The sequence below is a fragment of the Gobius niger genome (genome assembly GCF_951799975.1).
Source record: "Gobius niger genome assembly, chromosome: 5".
NCBI classification, from domain to species: domain Eukaryota; kingdom Metazoa; phylum Chordata; class Actinopteri; order Gobiiformes; family Gobiidae; genus Gobius; species Gobius niger.
In genome coordinates this window covers 16,000,054-16,024,248 of record NC_136856.1, presented here as the reverse complement: position 1 = coordinate 16,024,248, position 24,195 = coordinate 16,000,054, and the positions used below count along the sequence as shown (strand labels likewise).

General features: G+C 41.8%; 1 protein-coding gene across 1 annotated transcript in view; it reads right to left on the bottom strand.

The window, feature by feature from the left end:
• LOC306963054 (uncharacterized protein) overlaps positions 1–24,195 on the bottom strand; it is a 163,580-nt gene that overhangs the window by 47,216 nt on the left and 92,169 nt on the right. Inside the window, exon 3 of the mRNA XM_079556494.1 lies at positions 542–586. Within this exon, the coding sequence (XP_079412620.1) occupies positions 542–586 (45 nt within the window). The remainder of the gene's footprint in view (positions 1–541; positions 587–24,195) is intronic.

The window sequence follows — 24,195 nt, the reverse complement described above, 5'->3', positions numbered from 1 at the left end:
TTTTAAAGCATAAAAATACCTAGATTACAAAGGTCGACAATTAGGTCGAAAATGAAGGATTAGCAACTGTGATTAGCTTACATGTCTAATGTAATTCAATGTAAAAGGTCTCCTGGCGACTGAAAGATGATTTAAACTTTCATTGTTTATGGAAGTGCGGCTTGCCAAAAGGGTAATGTGGCTTAAGTATAGAAGTTCAAACTTTTAGAGATAGATATTGCTCAGTTTCTGCCTGCTTTAAGGCCATAAAAAGCTGCCTGCGTTACCATGGAGATCAGCTGCGATACATCAGCCTAAATAAACCAATAGGCTAATCTCCCAGCTAGGAAGTCCTGACCAAACCTATAGCTTAACACCTAGAGAAGGCCACATTCTTTTTCAACAATTTAAAACTAAAAGCCTCAGCTGAAGTTTGACATTTCTTGCTGTGGATCATGAGAAGGATGTGGAAGCCAATGACCATCAAGTGCGAGTGGGTGAGGAGAGATGGAGACAGCAAAAACAGCATAAACAAACAAAGTGATTTTTGGCAAAGCCTTACCGGGTTCCCCTCTTCGTCCAATGCGGCCACGTTTTCCCGGAGGTCCTGTGAAAACAAACAGACAAGACCCCATAAATCCCACTGAAATTAGCGCCATACAGGGATGAGTGAAGAACTGAAATGCGTGGAGAGTTTGGTGGTTCAATTCGAGTGGTGGGGTATTGTCTGGCCGTTATATTGTGTGGACTGGCAACAAGGAAGATACCGCAAACTTTAGAGCTGTGGTTATGAAAATAGTCACACCAAGTATCAGCTTAGAAAATACGAAGCTAAATTAAATGCAAAATGGAGAACAAATGTAAGAGATATCAAGCATTAAAACACACTGCCTAAAAGTCCAAAGTAAGAGTAAGAGTTAAAGGCACATTTTCACATCGCATCAGGAATAACTTACTCCAAGTTATTACAAGATGGTCTTAAAAACATCTTTCCAGTCTATCTGACCGTGCCTCTGACACCACACTGGGGCTTAACGCCATCACCTTTCCGGGTAAACGGTCTGGCTGCTGTCTGGAGGTTCCATGATGGATAACACGAGAACTGGGGAGGAAACAGAGATGATGCGGCCACTGAAGAGGTCGGCCCGGCTTCGCCGACCTCCTGCTGCTACTGCGCCATGAATCATATCAATATGAGCTCCGCTTTATGCCAGTGCGTGCTTCTAGACTTCGTTCAACCGTGTCGATATGCAGTGACCACGCCAGCAAGGGAAAAATCTTTTTAACCTTGTATTATTCGATCATACAAAGCTGGTAATACATTTGAGGTCCACAAAATAGCAGAGCAAGATTAGCAAATGGCAAGGATTAGAATTTAACTGAAATTGCAATAGAGTTCGGGAAATTCCACAGTTACGATGATGATCCGCCATCTTTGCAGCTCTTAGCATACATTTCCACTGACTAACATTAGCTAAAAACAGTATTAAAAAAATGAGAAAATAGCCATGGAACAGCTCCGTTAGCTGCTGAGTTACTGCTGGTGTCCAAGTGTTTCAATGTGAACAATAACTCCAGTATTTTAACTTTTAAAATCTCCATTAGTTTACAATTGCTGCTAATCCCATAATACGATATGACATCACCTTCCCGAACTCTACAACACAAAAAAAAAGTCCTTTTGAAAGTTGGCCATTTCCAGATGTGACAAGGAGACACCTCAAATAAATAAAAAGCAACATTAATTTGAACTAAATGGCTACAACACATCTGTCTATTTGTGTATAGTCATCCACAATGATGATTCACTGTCTATTGTAGTGTCCCACATGAGACACATCCGGCTGCATCAGAGCTCAAAGGCTAAATTGAAAACACACATGAATCTACTATCATCGCAGTGCCATAAATATCAGTCCTTAAATGAGCTTTAAACTCCTATATCTCTAGGTTAATATATATGTAGAAGAGTTCACACACATAAAACCCTTTGCTAAAAGCTTTTTATGATTCAAAAACAGGCGATTTACATTTAGTCTTCACTTTGTAACCAGTGTCACCCTGCACTAACTTGAGAAAGGCCATTTGTAGTTTTAACAAAGAGTTTTGAGTCTTTAATTGAAACACCTTTCCCCCATACTGTGTGCCCCGTCGCCGCCCGCCCGAAACAGGACCCATACTGGGCACTGTTCCTGATGTTAAGTGCTTTTGGCTGCATGCTTTCCCTATTGTCATTATTGGAGTTATTGTAGAAGCCTAATCATTTCCGGACTGAAGGCTGTTTTCAGAGAATTTAGACCAATTGAGCTGCTTTAACTTTGCCTCATGGTTTTATACCTTTCAGGCCACTTTCATCGGGGTATTTGCAAACACAGCAAGCGGCGCGTACTAGATAATTTAGCAGCAGTGTTATACTGTTCTTGCCAGAGCATTTTACAAATACAAGTGCAATGAACTGTTGCCAAAAAAAAAAAAAAACAAGCCACAGACTAGTCTACCCTGAAATGCAGCTGCGGCTCTACTTCTAATTAAAAGTTCATGTTTAAGTAACTGTTCCAATCAAACACCTCGAACCATTGTCAGGTGTCAATTCCACTTAACACCCCTGATCTGCTAACCACAGCATTTATAATAATAGCCTCCATATTTCTGAGTGGGCGGCACTTCCTCTGTGGCACTCGCAAAGGACCACAGACTCCACAGCGATTCTTACAGCAGGGACGTCCAGCTGATTACCCAAAGGTTGTGGAGTGTGAAAGTGGTGAAAGTTACAATCTCTCTTCATATTCAGTTGATATAATAATAATGACATTTTGCACATGTTTTATCCTGTTCTTCAATCAAAATCCATGATTCGGATTCAAGCGTTGATCATAAGGATTGAAGTTTTGCGAGCCACCACAAAAAGTACATGTTTCAACAGAAAGTATTGATTTAAAGCAGTACTAAGTAACTCATGCCCCTTGAGGCCATAACCGGCACTGCAGGTGTCATAGCATGTTGCGTTTTTTTTACTTATTAATAGTCTGTGAGAATAAATACTATACTGACAGAAAAGACAAAGGGAGAGAGTGATATTGTGCATCCAATTAAACAATGGAGATCATTTTTTTCACTCAAACATGGCTGTTAATACTGTGTAAGTGGTGCTAGCCCGCAGTTAGCTTTGCCTGTTAGCCTGTTAGCCTCTTCTTCGAGATTCCATTAGTGTGTATTGGGGCCTCCGACCCGGTGCAGTCAAGTTGCAATTGTGGTTTTCTGGCCAGAGACACCAGGGGGAAATGAAATACCCTCCAATCATCCCATTAACACTTGCATTACCCACAGAGGGATTTATTAAGGAAAAAAGAGTACCTTCATACTGCTTTAAGTAAACCACAAAGTACACATGAAAACATGAAACAGACTTAATCAAAATCACTACATCGCTCACGGTTGCAGAGATTAGGCTGATACCTCATGGGCTCATAAAACGTTGCTCAGTAAAGCTGCGTATATTCACCAGGAAACAGGAAAATGCATTATAGGATATGGTTCATGAGGGGCCGGGCCTGTTCTACCTTAATTTGAGACATGAAAGGCAGCCGTCCCCATGTCGTCAAGTCAGGCTGCCTGCGCTACAAAAAGTTAGCATCACCTTGAATGTGTGTAGGTCACTGGGTCCGTATTGTTTTAAGGGAATGGTTTTAGCGAGACTGAATGAAGGCGGTGACAACCTAATGTAGGACTGAATCAGCCCCGCATTAATGGGAATAACAGCATGGTCCGAGCGTCAGGGTGGGAGCACGAACAAGAGGCCACTGCTGCAGGTCTGCGATCGGGGAAACAGACTTACACTGATACAAATAAACAGGGCAGCACATGATTGGTGTGGGAGACTTTCTGGCAGGTCCCGAAATACCAGACTCAGGGTCAGAAAATGTCACATAAGTGCATCCAACAGCAAGGGTACTTCCCCTCCTTGAGTGTGAAATCATGCAGCTTTTCATGCAGGTTTCTAGCACTTGAATATACCATTTAGTGATTGACTACTGAACCCATTCTGTACACTGAAATAACTTTAACTGTAATGTCATATTCATGTGATTTAGTAGGAGAGGCATTGCGCTGTTGGAAGCACTGTGTTCTCTCACTAGACACAAGATAAGACAAGACTTCTTTCTGCACAATCTCATTATTATAAAGTAACTTGGAAATGCAAACACTGCAGCATTATAGAACCCTTTTTAGCAGTGAATAAAACAGTAAATACACATTATAGCCTTAGTTCGCTGTAGTAAGTGTTATTTTATATTGAGAACGGACGCCTTAGACATTTGTAGTATGTATTCAACATGATATTTTTCTTGAGTTGCCAGATAACAATCTAAAACTGCAACTGCTATGCATATTTTATCCCTTCAAGTGTGACTGTAGTCCATACTCTTCAAAAGCATAACAATCAAGTGAGAAAAGCACCTTGTAAACATACAATTCTATTAAAGTTGCTATATTACTGGCACAAATGTATTGCCTGTTTTTAAACAGACCTGACAATAATCCAATAGTCGGCGGGACCTTGAGCTGTGGCACACATGCCCCACATGATTGATACAACACAGATAGGAAACCACAAATAAGTGAACACACATGACACTTCACTGCGCTGCTGAACGGGCTTGTCCTTCACCGCTGCCGGTGTTGAAAGTCCCCCCAAGGAGATGGAGATGGCCCCTTCTCAAGTATCAAACCGCACTCAGAGACAACTACATCCTGAACATACATCTATCGGCTATAAACAATGAGTATAAAGACAAGCCTATGTAAAAATCTCTCTGGGAACAGTGGGATAGACGCGGACCACACTGCACTTGAACTTGAGCTGTGCATCCCATTGTCTGCGTGTTTAATTTGGATTGAGAAAGAAAAAAAAAAGTGTCTCTCTGTGCACGGCCAGTCTTCAAAGTTTGACAGCGAGCCAGATTTTGAGACTCTTCCCAAAAGGGTTGAGATTTTTGTCAGTGTCAGAGACTTCAATCTGGAATACAGTTGGATCGCTGCCCGCATGGACCTGAGCCAGCGCCTATCATTAGGCCGGATTCTTAGACAGAAACTGGGCGATTGTTTCTGAAAAATTACCTCAATGACCACAAAAACTCAGCATTTCAATCAGGGCCAATTAAGTGTGCTGCCCTTTGACTTTTCCTTTTATGGCTCAGGCATAAAAATGACTCTTTGCAACACAGAATACACGGAGCCACTTTGGACAATCTCTGCACAATGTGGACATAATTTGAAGGGATTGAATAGAGTATTTTTATGGGCATTGTAAAGCCAACATGCCTCTCCATAATTGGCTGTGTGCTGGTGCATTAAAATGAACTACCCGCACTTTTCCATTGTTGCAAAGTAGATCTGTGAGTGGGGCTGAACGAATTTCAGATTTATCTGACAAGAACGCTCATTGGGATTAGACTCAAGACTCATACACATTGTACATGAGTATTCAAAATCTATACTTTGACATTAACTAACTTTTTTTTTTACTAGCAGTAAAATTAAAATGACATCAAGTTCTTCATACGCCGCCTGTTTCCCTGCTGTCTGTTTCTCATAGGCAGAGCTTGATGTAGCCGTTGTGACATTTCTCACAAACAAGAAAAGCTCCCACAGAACAAAGCTCACGACTGGAGGAGCTGCACTCGCCCTGATCTCCACAAGGCCCCATTTTGTTTAACCCAAACCACTGTGAACAATAAAAGTCCCAATGAAAATATCAGAATACGATACACCCGACGCAGAGCTGAAAGACTTCATCCATCTCCAAATCTCGGACCCTTTACCTTCTCGCTGTACTGTTGCGCGTACTTCCCCAAAATACGGGACATTAGTGTGTGTGCAAGTGCAGTAAAAATCTTGAAGTTCTAGCTGCAGGATATTAGGCACAGGTGAAAGTATGGTCACAATCTGTAATGAGACCATAACAAATACTAACCTGTGAGTCAGGATAAGATAAAAGTAATGATCGAATGTAGCACTTGTACCCCTTTTACTTTCCTTGTGGTTCCATGACTATTTCAGTTTAGTTTATTTGTTTATTAGAGCAGTATACATTCTTCTCAAAAGGAGAGGGCCCCCCCAAACTCAATGCAATAAAAAAAGTACATTTCACCATAGTACAAAAGGAACAAAACAACAAGGAAACAACAGCAAAAACATGGATTACATGCTCTATCTGCTCATAATACAATGGCCAATTACACGACGGCCTTTACATTAAGTACGATTTACATCACTGAAACTCATGTATACATTCCCGAACAGGGGTAATGCTAGTTACGAAACAACAATGATGAAGCGCGACCCCTGAAGGACATACACACAACATACAAGCGCGTGTACCCTTTTATGAACTGACTTCACTTTATAGCAAATTACATTATCAATTAAAGGCAGCGTGTTGTGATTAGCCTCATTGACAAAGTGAACTTGTTACATTTCAAAGCGGCTTATCAAACACAGACCAAACTTACAAACCGCTGTTTGAACCGTTCATATAGTAAACCAGTGTTAATTTCGTCGACTAAAATATTTAGTCTTAATTTTAGTCAAAGTGTTATTTTTGACGACTAAAATTGGACTAAAACTAAATTAAAAGTTTTTCATGAGATTAAAACTATGTCCGAAATGTCCAGATATTTTAGTCGACTAAAATGAGACTAAATAAAACTGAAAAGGTGAGACTAAAATCATCCAAACTTCTATTGACCGTCTGAAAGAGCCTCAGATCATGTCAATTCTCTGCCAAAGGATCAGCTCTGAGCTTTGTTCATGTGGAGCAGCTCCATGAAGCAGAGGAACAAGATTAAACATGATTATAATTAATATTATCAATGCAAAGTCGACTAAATTCGTCTTCAATTTAGTCGACTAAATTTACTTGCAATTTTAGTCGACTAAAACTAGACTAAAATTGAAGATATTTTTTTGACTAAAACTAGACTAAAATCGAATTACATTTTCGTCAAAAGACTAAGATTAAAACTAAATTAAAATATGTTGTTAAAATTAACATGGTAGTAAACGGAAACCAAGCACAACTACAACAACAGTCTCGTTTCATGTACGATATCTAGAAGAAGAAGAAAGTAAGAAAATGCAACCGTTAATATATTTCTTTGAGATTGTTACCAATGCCAAACATTACCGATAGTCACTTATATGTTTAAAAAGGCACATTAATATACATATTATGCTCTGGGATCCAGCTACTTCCCTGTTGTTTTTTTACATTATGTATGAAGTATGATGTAAGCCCTACATAGTGTAGTGCGTTAAAAAGCCAGGGTGTAGAGCGGGCCAGTTTCTCCAACAACCTCAAACTAGTTACTTTCCACTTCTGTTTTAGGCACCAGTGCATGTTTTTTTTCTCTTGAATGTAGTATTGTTAAAATCCTAATGATGGATTTACCAGTAATCTTCCTTAATCCCAATTCCAAATGTTGGGAAAGGTGTAATTGTGAAAGCATTCTCATAAAAAAAACAAAGGAAATCCGGCTCGTGAATGTAAATCCATTGCTCTCTAATTAGGCCAGAGTTGTTTACTGATCCTCTCTGGGCTTATTGGATATTTATCCCCGATGACAGCAGCTGTTATGTCTCTGTGCACCAAACAAAACTACTTTCCCCTAAACTTCTGCTGATCTTTCACCGTCTGCTCACTGTTTTTCCAACTTTTGTTCCAGATCGTCGGGGGACACATGCTGCGGACGTAAACAGCTCAAAAGGAGAGATTCCAAGATGGGACAGATGGAGGAGGTGATTCACTCGGGTCAGTCCGGGTTCGCGCCCCCTCTGCACAGTAGGCACCGCTGACCCGATCGCTTAATCCCAATAAAAACGTCCCGCGCACTGACAAGGCATAAAAGTTTCATCGACTCAAATCAAAACATTTTGCACAGGCCAACGCTGTGATTTCTTACATACTCAAATGCAGCTGTTGCTAGTTCTATTTTATTTCCGGAAGATGCTGAAGATGCTCCTTTTGTGATCAAGAACCTTGCGTTTACTAATTCCGATTCACTAAACAAATGCGTGTCTTTGGATGTTGAGAAGAAGACTCAAAAACACTTACAGGAACCAGATGTTATCATATACTTTTTTTTCTCACTGACGGTGGCAGCGTCATGCTGTGGGGTTGTTTTGCTGTGGGAGGGCCTGGTGCACTTCACAAAATAGATGACATCATGAAGAAAGAACACTATGTGGAAATATTGGAGAAACATCTCAAGACGTCCAGGAAGTTAAAGCTTGGGTGCAGATGAGTCTTCCAAATGGACAATGCCCCAAAGCATAAGGTACTGGTTACAAAGTGGTGTGAGGATAACAAAGTCAATGTTTTGAAGTGACCATCACAAAGTCCTGATCTCAATCCAGTTGAAAATGTATGGGCTGAGCTGAAAAGGCATGTGCAAGGTGGTCTACAAATCTGGCTCAGTTACATCAGTTCTGTTTGGAGGAATGGACCAAAACTCCTGCCAATCATTGTGAGAAGCTTGTGAAAGGATACAAAAAGTTTGACCCGGCAATGCTACCAAATATTAATGAAATGTACATGTAAACTTTTGGTTTTGTAACAAATAGTACAAAATTGTGCAGAAAATTCTATCTCTCATTCTTCTGGAATAGAAATAATCTTGAAAATTCTAACTGACCTAAAAAAAAAAAATAGTTAAATCTGGTTTCATGTCAGACAGTGGGAAAAAAAGGCAAATGTGTCTTTTTATAAAGTGTATGTAAACATCTGCTTCCCGCTGTATATAAAGGCAGGTGGATCAAAGCCGCACAGTCCATTCCCTACAGTTTTCATGCCGTCAAAGGTACAGTAGGTCAGGACAAACGGCTGCTGCCCCAACTTGTTTCGAGCTCTGAAATGCCATCAGCACAGCCCTAGTCTTCGGGGGATACCTCTATACAGACGGCATATTGGGGACCTCTCACAAATGGCCACAGTCAAGGGGGAAACAGAACAACTCTTTCACACACTTTAAGAAACGCTGAATTATGGATGTATTTTCTACCAAATAAAGATAAAGAGACACGGAGCAGAGAAAAGTGGTTCAACAGCACCATAAATACAGAAATAAAGGAGAATGCTAACCGTAATGCTGCTAACCCTAACCTATTTTAGCATTATGATGCGTTGCTATTTGTATCAATGCAAGTTTTGGGCATTAAGCTTAAGATTCTCTTTTGAAATTATCACTGCATTGGCAATAAAGGCCTGTGATGGCGAAAAGAAAAGAAATCTTTAACCTCAACTTGAAGTAATTTGCCCGAGAGCCCATTGGTCCTGACAACAACAGACCACAGTAAACAGGTGTTCCTCATGAGAAGGAAGGATTCCCAGTTCTCACAGCAGAGGTCAGGAGTGAAGGCTAAATACGTAAGGAGCCTCAACTTCCTGTGAGGTGTTTAAGTGTAGCGTGACTGTACAGTAAGGTGTTTGTGTGGGGGTTCAAAGGTCGTCTGACTCCTAACGCTACCGGAGGGAGCAGTTTGTGACCAAATGGATGGGGGTTCTGAAATAGATATGCCAAATCAGTCATGTTTTGTAGTCATTGTTTCATTCATTTGACACCTTTTAGCTTTTAGGAGATGACATCATATTTTGTGTGTAAAATCTCTTGACAACATGTTTATGGTAACTCTAACTGAGCTGCATTAGTCGGAAATCCTTGCAGCAGGCGGTAAGTAGGGCAGCAGGTGGTTCGTGTTGAGTGGCAGGCAGGTGTTGAAAGTGCAGATAGACACAGATAATATGAGGCAGCATGAGAGTCAAAACAATGAGAGCACACTGGTAAAATTCTGTCTAGAGCAGACGAAACAGCAGCTCAGGAGAGAAGCAGGGCTACACTGTACAGCAGGTTGATCAATCTGTAAAGATCAAGCCAGATGTAGATCCATTAAATCCATGAACTAAAATCACTTATGAAAAGGGTGGCCTTACAAAACAAACAAAGCAGTTCATCGATTAAACTTTATATTTTTAATATTCATAATAAACAAATGGATGATTGATTGGTTTTGCAAGATAAAAAGTGTCTAAAATAGTGCTGCAGGAGGTGAGAGGAACAAAAGCTAAATTCTACTAACTATTGTTGCAATATTTTACAGAGTAAGAGAGTATGAAACATACTTTTAAACATACGTTTCTGTGTTAGTAAATCCCATTCAGACCTCAGTGATGTAAAACTGTATATTGTGGCTTCTTTGTCATATAGAATCACGGTTCAATGCCACTGATTTACTTAATAGTTTTGAGATGAGTTTGAGTATTGATGATGAGTTTGAGTATGTTCCCTTCCAACACATGGGACTTTGACTGCCCATTTTAAAGCCCGCACTGAAACCCTTCAGTCCCTGGTCACGGCCCTTCAGCGTGTGACATAGGCACAGTCAGGGAGTGCTTCGAACCCAAAGGTTGCACAGCGTGAGTCAGTTTTGAGCAGGGGCTAAAAGTCCTTTGCGTGACAATGCCGTACGTGAGCTGACCCCAGAAAAACAAACTACACAGAATTGCATGCAGAACGTGTGCACATGTTCATTTGCACGGGCTCTGTTTGTTGATGCTGTGTGTGCTGCCGTGTATAGGACAGGCTGGAGGAGAGAGTTGTTTTCTGCCTGGGCTTCTGGGTGGTACATTAGCATCAGGATTCTGCAGAGAACATTTCATTCATTTATTAGGTTACTGAGACTGTACATTAAAACCATTGCCACAGACTTGGAAACTGTTATTTGCATGAGGCTAATGTGCAGCCTCTGTCCTTGATTAGGCACTTCAAAGTGTTCATCAAAAGTACAAAGATAGAAAGCAGGTAAGGCTCATACAGTACCATATTAAAAAGAAAGAAGTCCCAAGTCCATACATTCTTCAGCTTCAGTAAGAAACATCTCAAGTCCAGACACCTCCTCACTCTGCAGTATTACTGACTCCTGCTGTGGTCCTCACACCTTCACTGGTCTACTAACTCACACTAACTCACACATTACAGTGGGAAGGCTAAACCAGAAGATAAACAGAACCAAAACTAGACCAAGCAGGGGTTGAAAATAATAAAATAAGTCGTTTACTTGTTATTTTAATTAGTAACTGTAAAAATGTCTAAAAGTGTTGGAGAAAGCCTGTGGGTCCCTCAGCGTGAGAACCGCAAATCTACGCGAGGGATGGAGTATTTCAGGGTGGGATGTGGAGGTGAGAAACAGGGTCATGTTTGGAGATTAGTTCAGACCGAGGCCACCAAGAACTTTCCTAAACCTCTGGAAGTTTGAAATCCCAGCACAGAGCAAATACACAGGTTTAACACCAAATGGAATGCACAGAGATGTAAGATTAAGGCATTACACGGATCCAGACACCAGATTATATTAAGACAAACAGCACTATGCGAAGGTTTGTGGTGAGAAAATCCTTGCCCAAATGCATAAACTAAAGAGAAAGGGGCATTTGAACAAGATCATCGATGAGCCATTATTTACTGTCCTTATATTTGTCAACTTTCTTTGGAATTTTTCCCAATGTAATTTTAGTAAACACAAGATCGACCTAATACATTTTTTTCTATACGTCAGACCACAGTAAGCGTAAGGGCCCAGGTCTGCGTGGTGGTAATTTGACAAGCATATTTTGAAGTCTTGATTTCGTACTGTGCCAGTCTATGTTGAATGGTGGTCTGTAACGGGATAAAACCCCTCTTTTATCTTTCTTTTCCTTATTCATTCATAAAATATGGTTCTAGTTTTTTGCCTCTGGAACATGTTAGACCAAGACCAGAGTGAACGGGCACATGCAGGAGGGAGCGAGGGGGCCAGTTATGTAAAGGGAAATAAGGAGGAAAAGTCACTAATCACCGTGACTTTAAACTATAGCATTACTTTATATATGCAAGCTTTTGGGGCTGTAATCGAAGACAATGTGTGGGGGCAGCGTATGGGCCACTGCTGAGAAAACGTGGTGCGAATGTTCAAAAGGAGCTCTATTTGCGTTGGCCTCCAGTCTTAACCCTGACAACTTCTCTGGAAAGAATTCACCCCTTTCCCTTTGGTGCACTTCAAACCAACCAGAGGCTTTGACTGGTCCACACCGTCATGTTTCAAATCAAACCCAAAGTTTCCACTATTATAATTTTGATGGCGCTTATAACTCCTCATCACCTAAGACCTTATTTTAACCTGGTCCCTTGTTCTGCTTTATTTCATGCTACACCAAATGGCAAGGTAATTACAGCCTCTGTATGGATTTAAGGTGAAATGGTAAGCGCTGAAGAAGCAAGCTAATCATTCATCAGTTTATAAGAAATGGCCAATTCTCACAGGATAATTACACAGTTTGGTCTGTAAATGAACACCTATAGAGTGAGGAGAAATAAACCACTTGCCTTAAAGAGATATTTCATTTTTGACGTATAGGGCCTCATTTCCTAGTTATCCAGAATGTTGTTGATTTCTGGAGATTTGTTTATTCATGCAGTCCTTATATTTGAAGAGTTTTGTGGTGCTAGGCTAGTGCTAGGCTAGTACATGTCTATGGTAGCTAGTAGCCTGTAGTAATGCCGGCCGCAGGTAAACAAACTACTGTAGATCCGGTAACCTAGCAGATCACCTAGCAGAGGCCCTGTCAAAAATCCTGAAATATCCCTTTAATGAATGACACCAATTGAAACATGTTTAAAGTTTGCATCTCAAGCTAGGAGAAGCCTCAAAATGGTTAACATGATAAAAAATAAAAAGGTTTAATATATTGTAACACTTGTTTTGAGAGGCTTTACAGCCCTGACAATACTTGAGTTAGAATAAACTTTTAGGCAATTGTATCGAAGTAACCATGCTGCATGTATACCGCATGACTAATTTACAAACTCTTCTCGAGTGCCACTAATCTCCCATTGGCTGTGGCCTGGATGTGATTATCTCCAAAGCCCAAAGCCCTTTGCCAGTGCAAACACTGTAAACAAGCCTGCATGACACTTGATGTATGTGGATAAAGAAACGCGATGCGTCAACATTACCGAGAGCGCTGCCTCTGACTGATCACAGAATAATGTGACTCAATGGGAACAAGGTAAACACAATCAAAGTGTGGCGAGTGCTAAACAGATGTAAGTGAGGATTACATAAAAGCCTGGGTTAAGCTGCCATAAAGATCACATTCATTTTATCAACAAATGCAAATGCGCCCGCGTTACAGAAGAGGTAGTGGAACTGACAACGCCCCAAGAGAAACGAGAATACGCAAAATGTACAACACCAGCCCACGTCTGCACACTCTCCTGCACAACATTACTCCTTTTTGTACTCAGAGATGTCAGCGCAGCAGCTCATAATTGCCGCTCAAACACACCCTGCAGAGCTAAAGCCTTTAGATATAGGCCTACTTTTGGACACTGACATTTAGACCAACTCAACATGCACTTACATACAAACTATAGTGTATTTCAGGTTTAAAAATCTATAATGATTGCTGTGACCTTGCAGAATGACACCAGATAGTCTATAGCCAGTGGAAAACTGTCGACAGAAAAGATCAAATTAAAATGGTTATTGGTTCACCCATTCTGTCACGTACAGTGGATCTGCAAAGAAGCTTCATAACGGTTTCAGTTTCAACCCCAGACCTGGACTCTTTTAAATACGATCATGTGTTTATTTCAGAGCTAACAGGTATGTTGCAGTGGATCCAGTTTCATAGTGTGTGGAGATAAGGATGCCGTCACTGCCTCGTCCCTCTGAGATGTTACTGAAGGAACACTGCCTACTCAAAACCACGCTCCACGAAATGGAAATGTCTCTGCTATTCGTTAAGTTTGTCCCAATGGCAGGTGCAGACTTGCCCCAGTGTGAACTTTATGGGAGGGGGGGTCTGCACGTCACCTTATCCCATTGGTGGGTCCCTTATTTGGGCCAATCATCTACTCCAGTTGCAGGGTCAGAGGATGGCTGGGATGTCTGTCGAGCCTCTCACACACTTGGTGAGTGATGCTTGGGACTGTTTACATTCAGACATTTGTGCACAAAAACAAAACAGCATCCCCAATAAACACGCAGTATCAGAAACGTTTTATAATTCATTACTTCAAGCCCAATTGCTGCTAATGTGTACGTTTTTACTGACATCACATTTCTTTCATGCCTATAGTGTGACGGATTTGAGGTTATTCAGTCGTTTAAGTGTTTAACGTTCAGATCCAAAACAAAACAGTTCTCTCCACACAGGTACCACCTCATTGGCGAATGTTGATCACGCCTAAGCAGCTGATGAATCATTTTCATTCCAATATTATTCTTATTATAAGAATGGATGTATTACCGTATATTCCGCAACGAGTATAAGTCGCATCAGCCAAAAAAATGCAAAATGAAGAAGAAAAAAACATATATAAGTTGCTCTGGAGTATAAGTCACACCAGCCTTGGAACTACCTGGGCCTGGAGGCATAACTGCACCGTTGACAAGCCTCTCCCGGCATCACGTTGTTCAAGTACCCATTTGGGAGCTCGTTCCTCTCGCTGTGGCCATCTAGCTTTTTTTGTTTTGTTCATTGCAGTAACCTCCGCTTTTTGCCAGTCCCTTCACGCTCACTGCAATCTTTCTCTCTGCTGCTCGATTACCATATTTCAAATCTTCACAAGCCTAGAGTGGCCTCTAGCGGCTGTCAGTGTGAAAACATGTGAAATTAGATATTTTGATAGATAAGTAACACTCAGGATATAGAAGTACCTGAGTGTAAGTTGCTTCACAATTGAGCTCTGTTATCAGGTGGGAGGGGTGAACTCCTTTGAAACGAATGGATTCATTTTTCGCTAGTGTTTGGTCATGACGTGCCATTATAACTCTTGAGAGCATTCCTTGCGCATTCCAAGGCTTCAATTTTCATTTCTGGATATTTGCGAGCCGAGCCAGAACGGATTGAAGAGCTTCCATTACTTTCGTATCCGCCGCCATTGCCAAACTACAACCAGCAAATGCGACGCAAATGCTTGACGTCACCTACAACACCCGCCTCCCCCGCTCGCTGAATGGTAGGTAGAAATTCAACCGATGTAACGTGGCCACTGAGATCAGACCCAGACGTACATGTAGGGAAATTACAACTGACCGGAGTTTACGGATGGCTATGGCCAGGCTAAGTCAGTGAAATAATTAAACAGGTTTTTGTGAAGAAGGGATTTTGTTTGTTTCCAGGTGAAAGCTTGTATGTTAAAGGGACTATACAGAGTTTAAAAATGTTAAAATTAAGTATTTTCCTCCCCCTACATGTTCCATCATTGTCCTAATGTGTAGAATGAGCCCAGACCTGTTCATCACAACTGTCTCTAAAATCCTGCACTGTCACTCAAAAAGGTGTAACTTTGGGTCCAAATTGCCGTCATACACAAACTTAATATAGAAGGTGCAGTTACACGTATGACCTGTGGTGGCAGTAGTGAGCATAAAATGGTCAACTTGCATTGTCTCTTTAAGAGTAAAAGAGTCTTCCCTGCAATGTCTCCCAGAGGAGTTCATGCATTTTGACCATGATATGGCTGCATTAAGAGGTGATTGTCAAATAATGGTTACAAAAAAGCAATTTCTTCTTTCTGGAATCTAATCCTGCTGCCTGGTTGACATACTGATTTCTCCTTCACACTTATTTTAATTACAAATATGTGCTTGCGTGACAGGTGCGACGTGTGACAGGCGGCTGACACAGCTGACGCGCGATAGTCTTCATGTGGAGTAATGAAAGTCAAACACAGCTGGGAGCTCGGTGTGCCGTCCACCAAGTGTCCCAATTCAAATCCACCAATCACTTCTTCCCTGCAGCGGCATTCATAGCGGGGCGACCTTGCGCGCAGATCAGCGTGGTGGGGCGCGTGGGCAGCGGAGAGTGGACCGCAGCTGCACAGAGAGTAACGTAACAGCAATCACCATGTCACTCGGCACATGCTCATCTAACGCCTCATCCCCAGTCAGTCACGTAACCTTCACTTGTTCCTGGACATATTTACTATTGCCTGTAATGAGATATGTCCACTACACCCAGCAGAACCATGTTTGAGGGGAGTGTGCCAAGATATCTCAGCTGCACTTGACCCAGCCGCCTTCATTCCTCGGTGAGCAGAGGTCCAGGGTGCGACGCGAGGGAGGAAAAAGAATAAGATGAAAGATTGAAGTATTCAAAGTTAATGTGAGGGAATAATGCTGTTATTTATGTCTCTCTAATAGGAGACAGGTTTCTGTTCAAAAGAGCCACTCGAGAGACTTAGTTGTATTGACTTTTTTTCACCTTTCTTTCAAGAAATCAGCCTTGGCTAAAAAACATATCGTCTAATCGCTGAAAGAGACAGGTTTAATAAAAAGTATCCAAATTTACAGCGGGATCGGTTTTTGCACTTCTTGTGAACTGAAATATGAGTATGTGTGTAAGATTTTGTGGCACTATTAAAGAAAACAGGCTACAACTTGTATGCCGAACAGTTAATGGTGAAAAAAGTCCACACCCACACTTGTTCAGTCCACAAATGTACACAAATACACAAATGTTCAGTCCAGCTTGAAACATCTATAAAAAGCCAATTTGATCACGGGAAATATGAACAAGGTATAGGGCCAAAAAAACATACAATCAACTACCACAATTAACCCCCGCCTTAACCCAGCACATTTTCTTCAGTTTGGCTTTACCCAAATCTAAAAGCTTGTCGATTGGAGGGCAACAGTGTAACGCCTCATTTGAAAGCTAAGGCCTTCAAAACTGCGCTGTTGCCGCGTTTTGGTCACATGACACAAGGCTAAAATGGGACTCAATATGAGGTTGTGCAATACATTGTTTCAAGTTCTTTCCTGTCTTTTGTCATATTCTGTCTCACGTGTTTATTGTCTGGGCTCAGCTGTCTCTGTACATGTCCTGTATATAGTCTGTGTACTTTTGTTTAGTTTGTGTTTTTATGTTTTCATGTTTTCTGCAACATCAACCTGCCAGGGAAATTAGCCCAAGGATAATCTGGTATACGGTATTTATATTTGTTAAATGTTCATTAATATTCATTGTTCCTCCTTTATCTCTCAAATTAATAAATAACACATTTTTTAAGTGTTTTTGTCCTGTTCCTATCTTTTTCTGCTGTGTTTTCCTAGTTTTGTTGTCGTGTTTTTTGTCACGTGTTCTTTAGTCATTTATTGTTGCTTTTTTGGACACGTTTTTGTTGCTTCCTTGTTGCTTTTTTGTCACTTATTTGTTGTGTTTTTATCACCTTTTTGTGGCTTTTTAAAAAAAAATTGGGTCGTTCTTTAGTTGCTTTTCTGTTGTCCTATTGTTGCTTTTCGGACACGTTTTTGTCACACTTTTACTGCTTCTTTGTCGCTTTTTTGTCACTTATTTGTCGTGTTTTTTGGTCACTTTTTGTCACTCTATTGTGGCTTTTGTTGCTTTTTCGTCACTCTTTTGATGCTTTTTCCAGGAAACTTTCAGATTTGGGTAAAGCCAAACTGGAGAAAATATGCTTGGTTCAGGTGGGGGGTTAAAGCAATACTAATTAACTTGTTTACCTTAATAAATCCTTTTCGTAGTCCCTCTGGGGGTAATGCGAGTGTTAATGGGATGATTGGGGGGTCTTTCATCTCCCCCTGGTGTCTCTTGCCAGAAAACCACAATTGCAACTTGACTGCCACCGGACCGGAGCACCAATACACACTAATGGAATCATGAAGAAGAGGCTAACAGGCTAACGGGCAAAGCTAACTGCGGGCTAGCACCACTTAAACAGTATGTACATCCAAGTTAGAGTGAAAAAAAATATTGCTATTGTGTAATTGGATGTACAATATCCCTCTCTCCCTTCGCCTTTTCTGTCAGCGTAGTATTTACTCTCACGGACAATTAATAAGTTCAAAAATCTCAACTTGCTACTACACCTGCAGTTGCGCTTATAGCCTCTAGGGGCAAGAGTTACTTAGTACAGCTTTAAGAGATTAAATTCTCTACAACAAATGCAACTAACTTCTAGCACCACTCTCCTACTCCTATTGCACATTGTTTTCTACAATTCACTTTCCCGCTGACATGCTGTTTGCCGTAAAACAAGGGTCTTAGATTTTTGAACCAGGTCAAGCAGGGAAAGAAAATCTCGTGGTCCGACGCCTCTAACCGGCAGACAGGTTCTTGGCACTTTACATCAATGGGTGTGTAGTGTGTAAAACGATCCGTCGGTACAAGAAATAAATTCTGTGGTGACTGATTTAAGACCCCTGCCATCAGCCCCGAGTGGTGGCGCTTTCAAAAATATCTCACATTTATGCACAGGATGGGGCCACTCTCATAATACGCCCAGAGGAGGTTTATGGTAAAACTAACTATCTGCTTTTTTTTTTTTTTTTTTTTTTTTTACCCAACAATGGAGACGTTGTCCGTGTGCACCTGACTGGATCTTAGTCCTCTGCAGCATACCAGCGCCAGCCCCCTGCCAATCGGACTCCTGCAAAAGTCATTCTCCAAAATCCAATTTAACAGCTTGGTTGTTACGAACAGGCTCATATTAAAATGTTCTTTGGATTTTTCATGAAAAGCAGAGCAGCTAAGAAAACATCATGGTGTTTTCATTCGATGTAGGTCAAAAAATAGCTACACAAATAGGTTTTGATGTCATTTTTGGAGACTTTGGTTCTTGGTTTCAGATCTGCTCTCTAATTATTAAACATTGTGATTGACAAACGTTATTTTAATGAGAAAAAACAAAACTGAACCAGTGTGTGAAAGCTTCTTACTAACTCTCCCCTCATCCACCCGTCCTTTAAAAGGTAAGGTATGAAGTATTTTTTTTTTTGCAAAGTTCAAAAACAAAATCCAAAAATCCCTGCATCTGTCTCCACAAAACTGCAAAATAGTTAGTCCATTAGTAAAAGCCCAGTTAAGTCTAGAGGTTTTGAGCTTTTGAATGACGTATGACAAGTCCAAATAATATGGTTGTGTCAATACTTAACTTAAGGTAAAAAATGTGAAGACATATAGGTCCAGCTGTGACATTTTTCCACCTGAACGAGTGCATTCCTTCCCTTCTTCCCTTTTTAACAAGCACATTTCCCCCTGATGATTATAAATGGTACTCAGCAACACAACCCAACCTTTACTTAAATGCCGACAGAGTTTCCTTTCTGATCAATGCCCTGTGTCCTCCATCTTCATCAAACCAAAGCCAACTCTTCCCTCCGGCCAGTAGGGAGTACTCTTTCCGCCATTTGTCACGTCCTTGTTGTGGGCCCTATCTCCTCCCGGGACCCTGAGCTGGCATGGCGGGTCGCTGTATGAGAGTGCATGTACGTGTGATGGCCCAGGCGTGTAACACAGACAGCATGTGACCCGGAGCTTCGGGGCCAGTGGAAGCCATAAATCTGCCACTGTCGTCCAACACCGGCGACCCATGACCTTTCACATGCCCATTCACAACTTCGCTGCAGACACGCCACGTTACGGCACAGATTCGGATTGACTTTTACAAGGAAACAGACATGAAGAGGCTGACACTGTATATTGTGGCTGGGTGGATACATTTTCATTTTCAGTCTTTTTCTTCGGCTTCCTTGGTTCCCACGTTTGATCCATGGAAAGCAGTCACAGCCTGTATGTCTAAACGCAACGCAGCACAAAAATGAACGCCTTCCAGTTTCTCAAACGTCTTCTCGCACCCAGCTTCATATCTGTCTGAGTCTCCCTCGTTCTCTCCTGTTCATGTCTCTCCACAGTTGCTTCAGTATCTTTTGCTCTCATAAACACCACTTGTTGGAGTGTCACTTTACGACCAGAGTCCTGCTCACAGATGCACTTACAGTCGATGTACAGTATAGCTGAGCTTGGCAATGCTTTTTGCATGACATCAGCACCAATATGAGCCTCTGGGGGGCGCTGTTCTGCTGAATTCTATGCTTCTATTTGTGTTGCATGGTGAGTGGACTTACAAACAGGTATAATGGAGCTAAGAATAGACAGGTATTGTGCTATAATATTGGCAACCTTTTGGCTGATATTTATGCTACTGTGCTTCTAATGGAATTCAACATGGCTGCACAGTTTGAGCAACAAAACAACATTTACATGCGACAAAGACAACATTATGTGTGAAATGCCGTACTGACCACAGTTGTAAGAAGACTAAACAGAGCCAGAGGCCGGAGTGCTTGTCCACATTGTCAGTGTGGACTGGTGCCACAAGACTTCACAACAAACACGCTCAGGGAAAAATGCTGCATGTTATGATTGGACAGGGAAACCACAAAGCATCCCACTTACTTGTCTTTTCTTCCCTGACAGCACTTTAGGATGACAGATATGAAAATAATGTAGCCTGCTGCTGAGCTTTTATGACTTCGGAACAATGTCTGGGCGTGGGACAACATCAGGAGCCAGGAGCCAGGCGGCCGAGAGCTTTATTGAGCCATAACAGTGGCACGGATGCTGTGGTTGAGACGCACGGTCAGGCATTTTAGTGTCGCGTTTTTCCACTTTCAGACAAATGTGCCTGTTGACTCAAAATAAGTGTGATGAATGAGAAAAAAAGGTGGCACATTATTTTCTTAAAGTTCTTAAATGGCGTTAAAACAGAGGGGGGCAGATTAAGGTCATGGGGTCACATGCATTTAAAACCAGTACAAAGCGGAGGGGTACAGTGTAGTTCTCTTATAGATCGTTTTAAAATCAGCTTTAATATCAGGAAGTGAAACTACCGGATATTTTTGTTTCAGCTGTTTTATGAGTCCATGATGATCCTGAAGAAAGCAGCTTTTTAAAAGTAAACAAAAAAAAGCTAGTATATCAGCTAAACCCATTTGAGACACTGAAGGGGCACCAAGAGCCCCCCACACCTGCAGCCCAGTGGAGGCGTCTCAAGTGGAGCTACAAGAAACAAAAAAGGGACAAATGAGGAGGTATCTTATAATTGTAATTTTATGCAACTGAGAGGCACTTTGAATTGCCTTGTGTATGAATTGTGCTCGACAAATAAACTTGCCTTGCCTTGTCTATCCGGGCGAGACTCACAGCTAAGCCACTCCTGCCTTCTATTGTTTTGGCAAATGGACGTTCACTACAGAATAAAACAGATGAACTGCTCAGCTCTTCCCAGAAGATGGCGAAAGACTGTTGTGGAGCGGAGGGAGCTGCGCTGCGCAAGAGGAAGAGGAAGGATAAGGTGGAGCTGACCAGTGCAGGACACCACGCTCTGAAAAAAGGACAAACCTCTACCTCGAAAAAACACGCTGGTCGGGTTGACCCTCAGTGGTGGCGCGGCTCAGGCGCAGCGGCTCAGGACTAACACCTGAACACTATTTTGTTAGTTTTGCTTGTACAATGACAAATAAAGCACTTACTTACTTCCTTAGATCAATATTGCATTTTCTAACTAACAAAGTGTGAGATAGTGATGTCGATCTGTTGGTGAAACTGTGGTGCATTTGCTAAAACTGTGGCCCATATTGTTGTTGTCTTTACTGACTGTCCACACAACTCTGTATCCTGGTTGATAAATATTCAAAGACAATTGCTTCCAGGTGCACATCCCACCACTGTTTAAGTCGCTGCTCACTATCCAACATCCAACGCCTCATTTCCCAACATTTCAAAACGCATGACACATTCACACATGCTCTGGCCTTTCTCTGAGGACTATTCCCTCCTGCAATCAGCAAAACACTGCTCCTTTGAAGATGGGAGAGAGCGCTGCCATGGGGGGCTAACCAACTTATTTTGAACGTGAAACCTGACGACACTTCTGATAGATGGTGATTTTGGATGTGAGCGGAGGTGCTTGCACATCGGCGGGGGTCAGTCCTGGTTACCATGTGTATAAGGAAAACACAAAAGACCGACTTAAGGTTCTCATGCAAAGCTGCAGTTTAAAGCCACGCGACCTGGACTCAGAGAGGCCTCTACAGCGGCCACAATCACGGGCTTAACAACCCCGCGCCCTGGAGCGGCTCATTTTTCTGCAGTTCTAACTCATTTTTCAAATCGCGCTCGGAAATGTCCTGTTTCTTTAATGGTTTCCAGTAAAGTTCCCAGAGTAGTCCCTAGCGTGCATACAGCCAGCCATCCTTGAGGGGGAAAGCTCATCCGTGCGTCCAATTAGGGCCCACATTACGACTAGTGTAATCAAAGCTGCTAAGTCTCAGGCAATCTGAAAAGGGATCTGCCTCAGTAAACTTTACAGATAAAAGTTGCTTCGAAATGATAACTTTTTTTTGTGCTTGTTTGTTATGTTCAATGAAGTAAGCGTCTTCGTTTTATGTCACTACATGTATTTTTAGCTTACCCAGCACTAATTAACCCACCTTCACTCTTGGTCTCTCCGTTGGATCCTGCGCTGGTAACCAGGAGCAACATCACCTGAGGCAATGTGCACACTGTCGGCTGAACATGAATGAACCTTTAGTGGCAAGGACATTAACTCTGGTTGGGATTTACACAGTGGATTAGCAGTCATCCATGGGGCTTGGGTTCAACGGGAACGACAACTTAGTACAAATTAGCAAATCTCCACACAACTATCTGAAAAATAAAAAAGTGGGTCTCTCTTGTTTCTTTTACTGTTTGCTCATGAATTAAAAATCTGGGCCTAAAAAGGTATTTTACCTCGTAGTGACCCGGCGGCTGTATGAGTGGTCAGCATTTCCCTGCTGATGGACCCTCTCACCAGAAAACCTCCAAAACACTTGATCCTGGAGCTTTGTAGAGACCACTGTGATTGAAAGTAAATGCGTCCTGCTGACCAGCCGCTGGATCACAACAAGGTCAAATACACACAAACATCAACTTTTGTTTTTGCATAATGCACCTTATGAGGGACTTTACGGAATTTAAAAATGTTCAAATTATGTATTTTCCTCCCCTACATGTTCCAGCAATGTCCTAAGCAGGTGTAGAATGAGCCCAGACCTATTTACCACAGATGCCTCTAAAATCCTGCACTGTCACTCAAAAAGTTGTTACTTCGGGTCCAAAGTGCCGTCATGCACGAGCTTAATATAGAAGCTGCAGTGACACGCATGACCTGAGGTGGCAGTAGTGAGTATAAAATGGCCAACTTGCATCTAGCCCCTTTAAGGTCATGCTTCCATTTTCATTAGTCAAAATAAGTGCATGATGGTCTCCAAAATTAAGTTCTGGATAACCTGATGATTGTTAAACTTATGACATTATGAGATATTTCCCCTTGCTTTTGCATCGATCTGTATCACACCTGCTTCCTGTATGCCTAACTCTGTGGCCTTTGTTGATGGATTTCCAAATTACTGCTCCGTGTGCTCCCCGCTCACGCAGCCTTACGGGTGTCCAGCCCAGAGCAGCTGCATGGTCAGCCACCTGGACACTGCACCATCAAACTGTGTATTTTACCCTTGACGCACGGCATGAAGCTTCAGCAAAAGAGTACAGTGCGACAAATCAAGCCGGGAATATCCGAGCAGCATCTTAACATCAAGGTCCGAGTGCGAGAGACTACAGCACAGTATAATGGGCACCAGAAAGCATTGTTTTCCCATTTGTTACTATTAACAACTCAAAAGAGCCAAGTTTCTTAGTCCAAGTCCTCTCTTGTTCTTTCATGTATCCAGCCTCACACAGCTCATTTCACAGAACCCAAACTTCCCGACAACAAACTTTGAAGAGTTTCCAACTTCATCTGGCCCGTTGCTGACTCACTTCAACGACACATACTGTACCTGCTATAAACATCACACACCACATTTAATCCCTCAAAATTGTCCTGGCATTGTTTTATACCAGACCCACATAATGCCCCAATCCACCGAGGTGTAACAGGTCTGCAAAGCATCATGGGAACAAAGGGAACGCTCGCTGCTGCTGCTGGTAAATGCAATTGATTGTCTTATGTTAACGCGGATTGCACAATACAAAGATTTCCAACCCTGTCTTTGATGTTTGGTTTTCTGGTTACTGTGTTGTGATGTGTTTTATATATGCTTCGGTAATGTGTTTGCCCAGAGTGGTTCATCTTACGACCCATAATTCATAGCAGCTACGGATGCAGTAAACAGCAGCCCAACGGAGGCAGTTGTTGATGTGATAACCAGTGTGTTTTTGACATCTGCCAACAACATCTGTGGAGACTTTTAAGTTCACTGTTGTGCCACACATATGTGTTTATCTATCATAGTTCAGTTGAAGTCGTTTATGTTCATTTACTTAGTAGC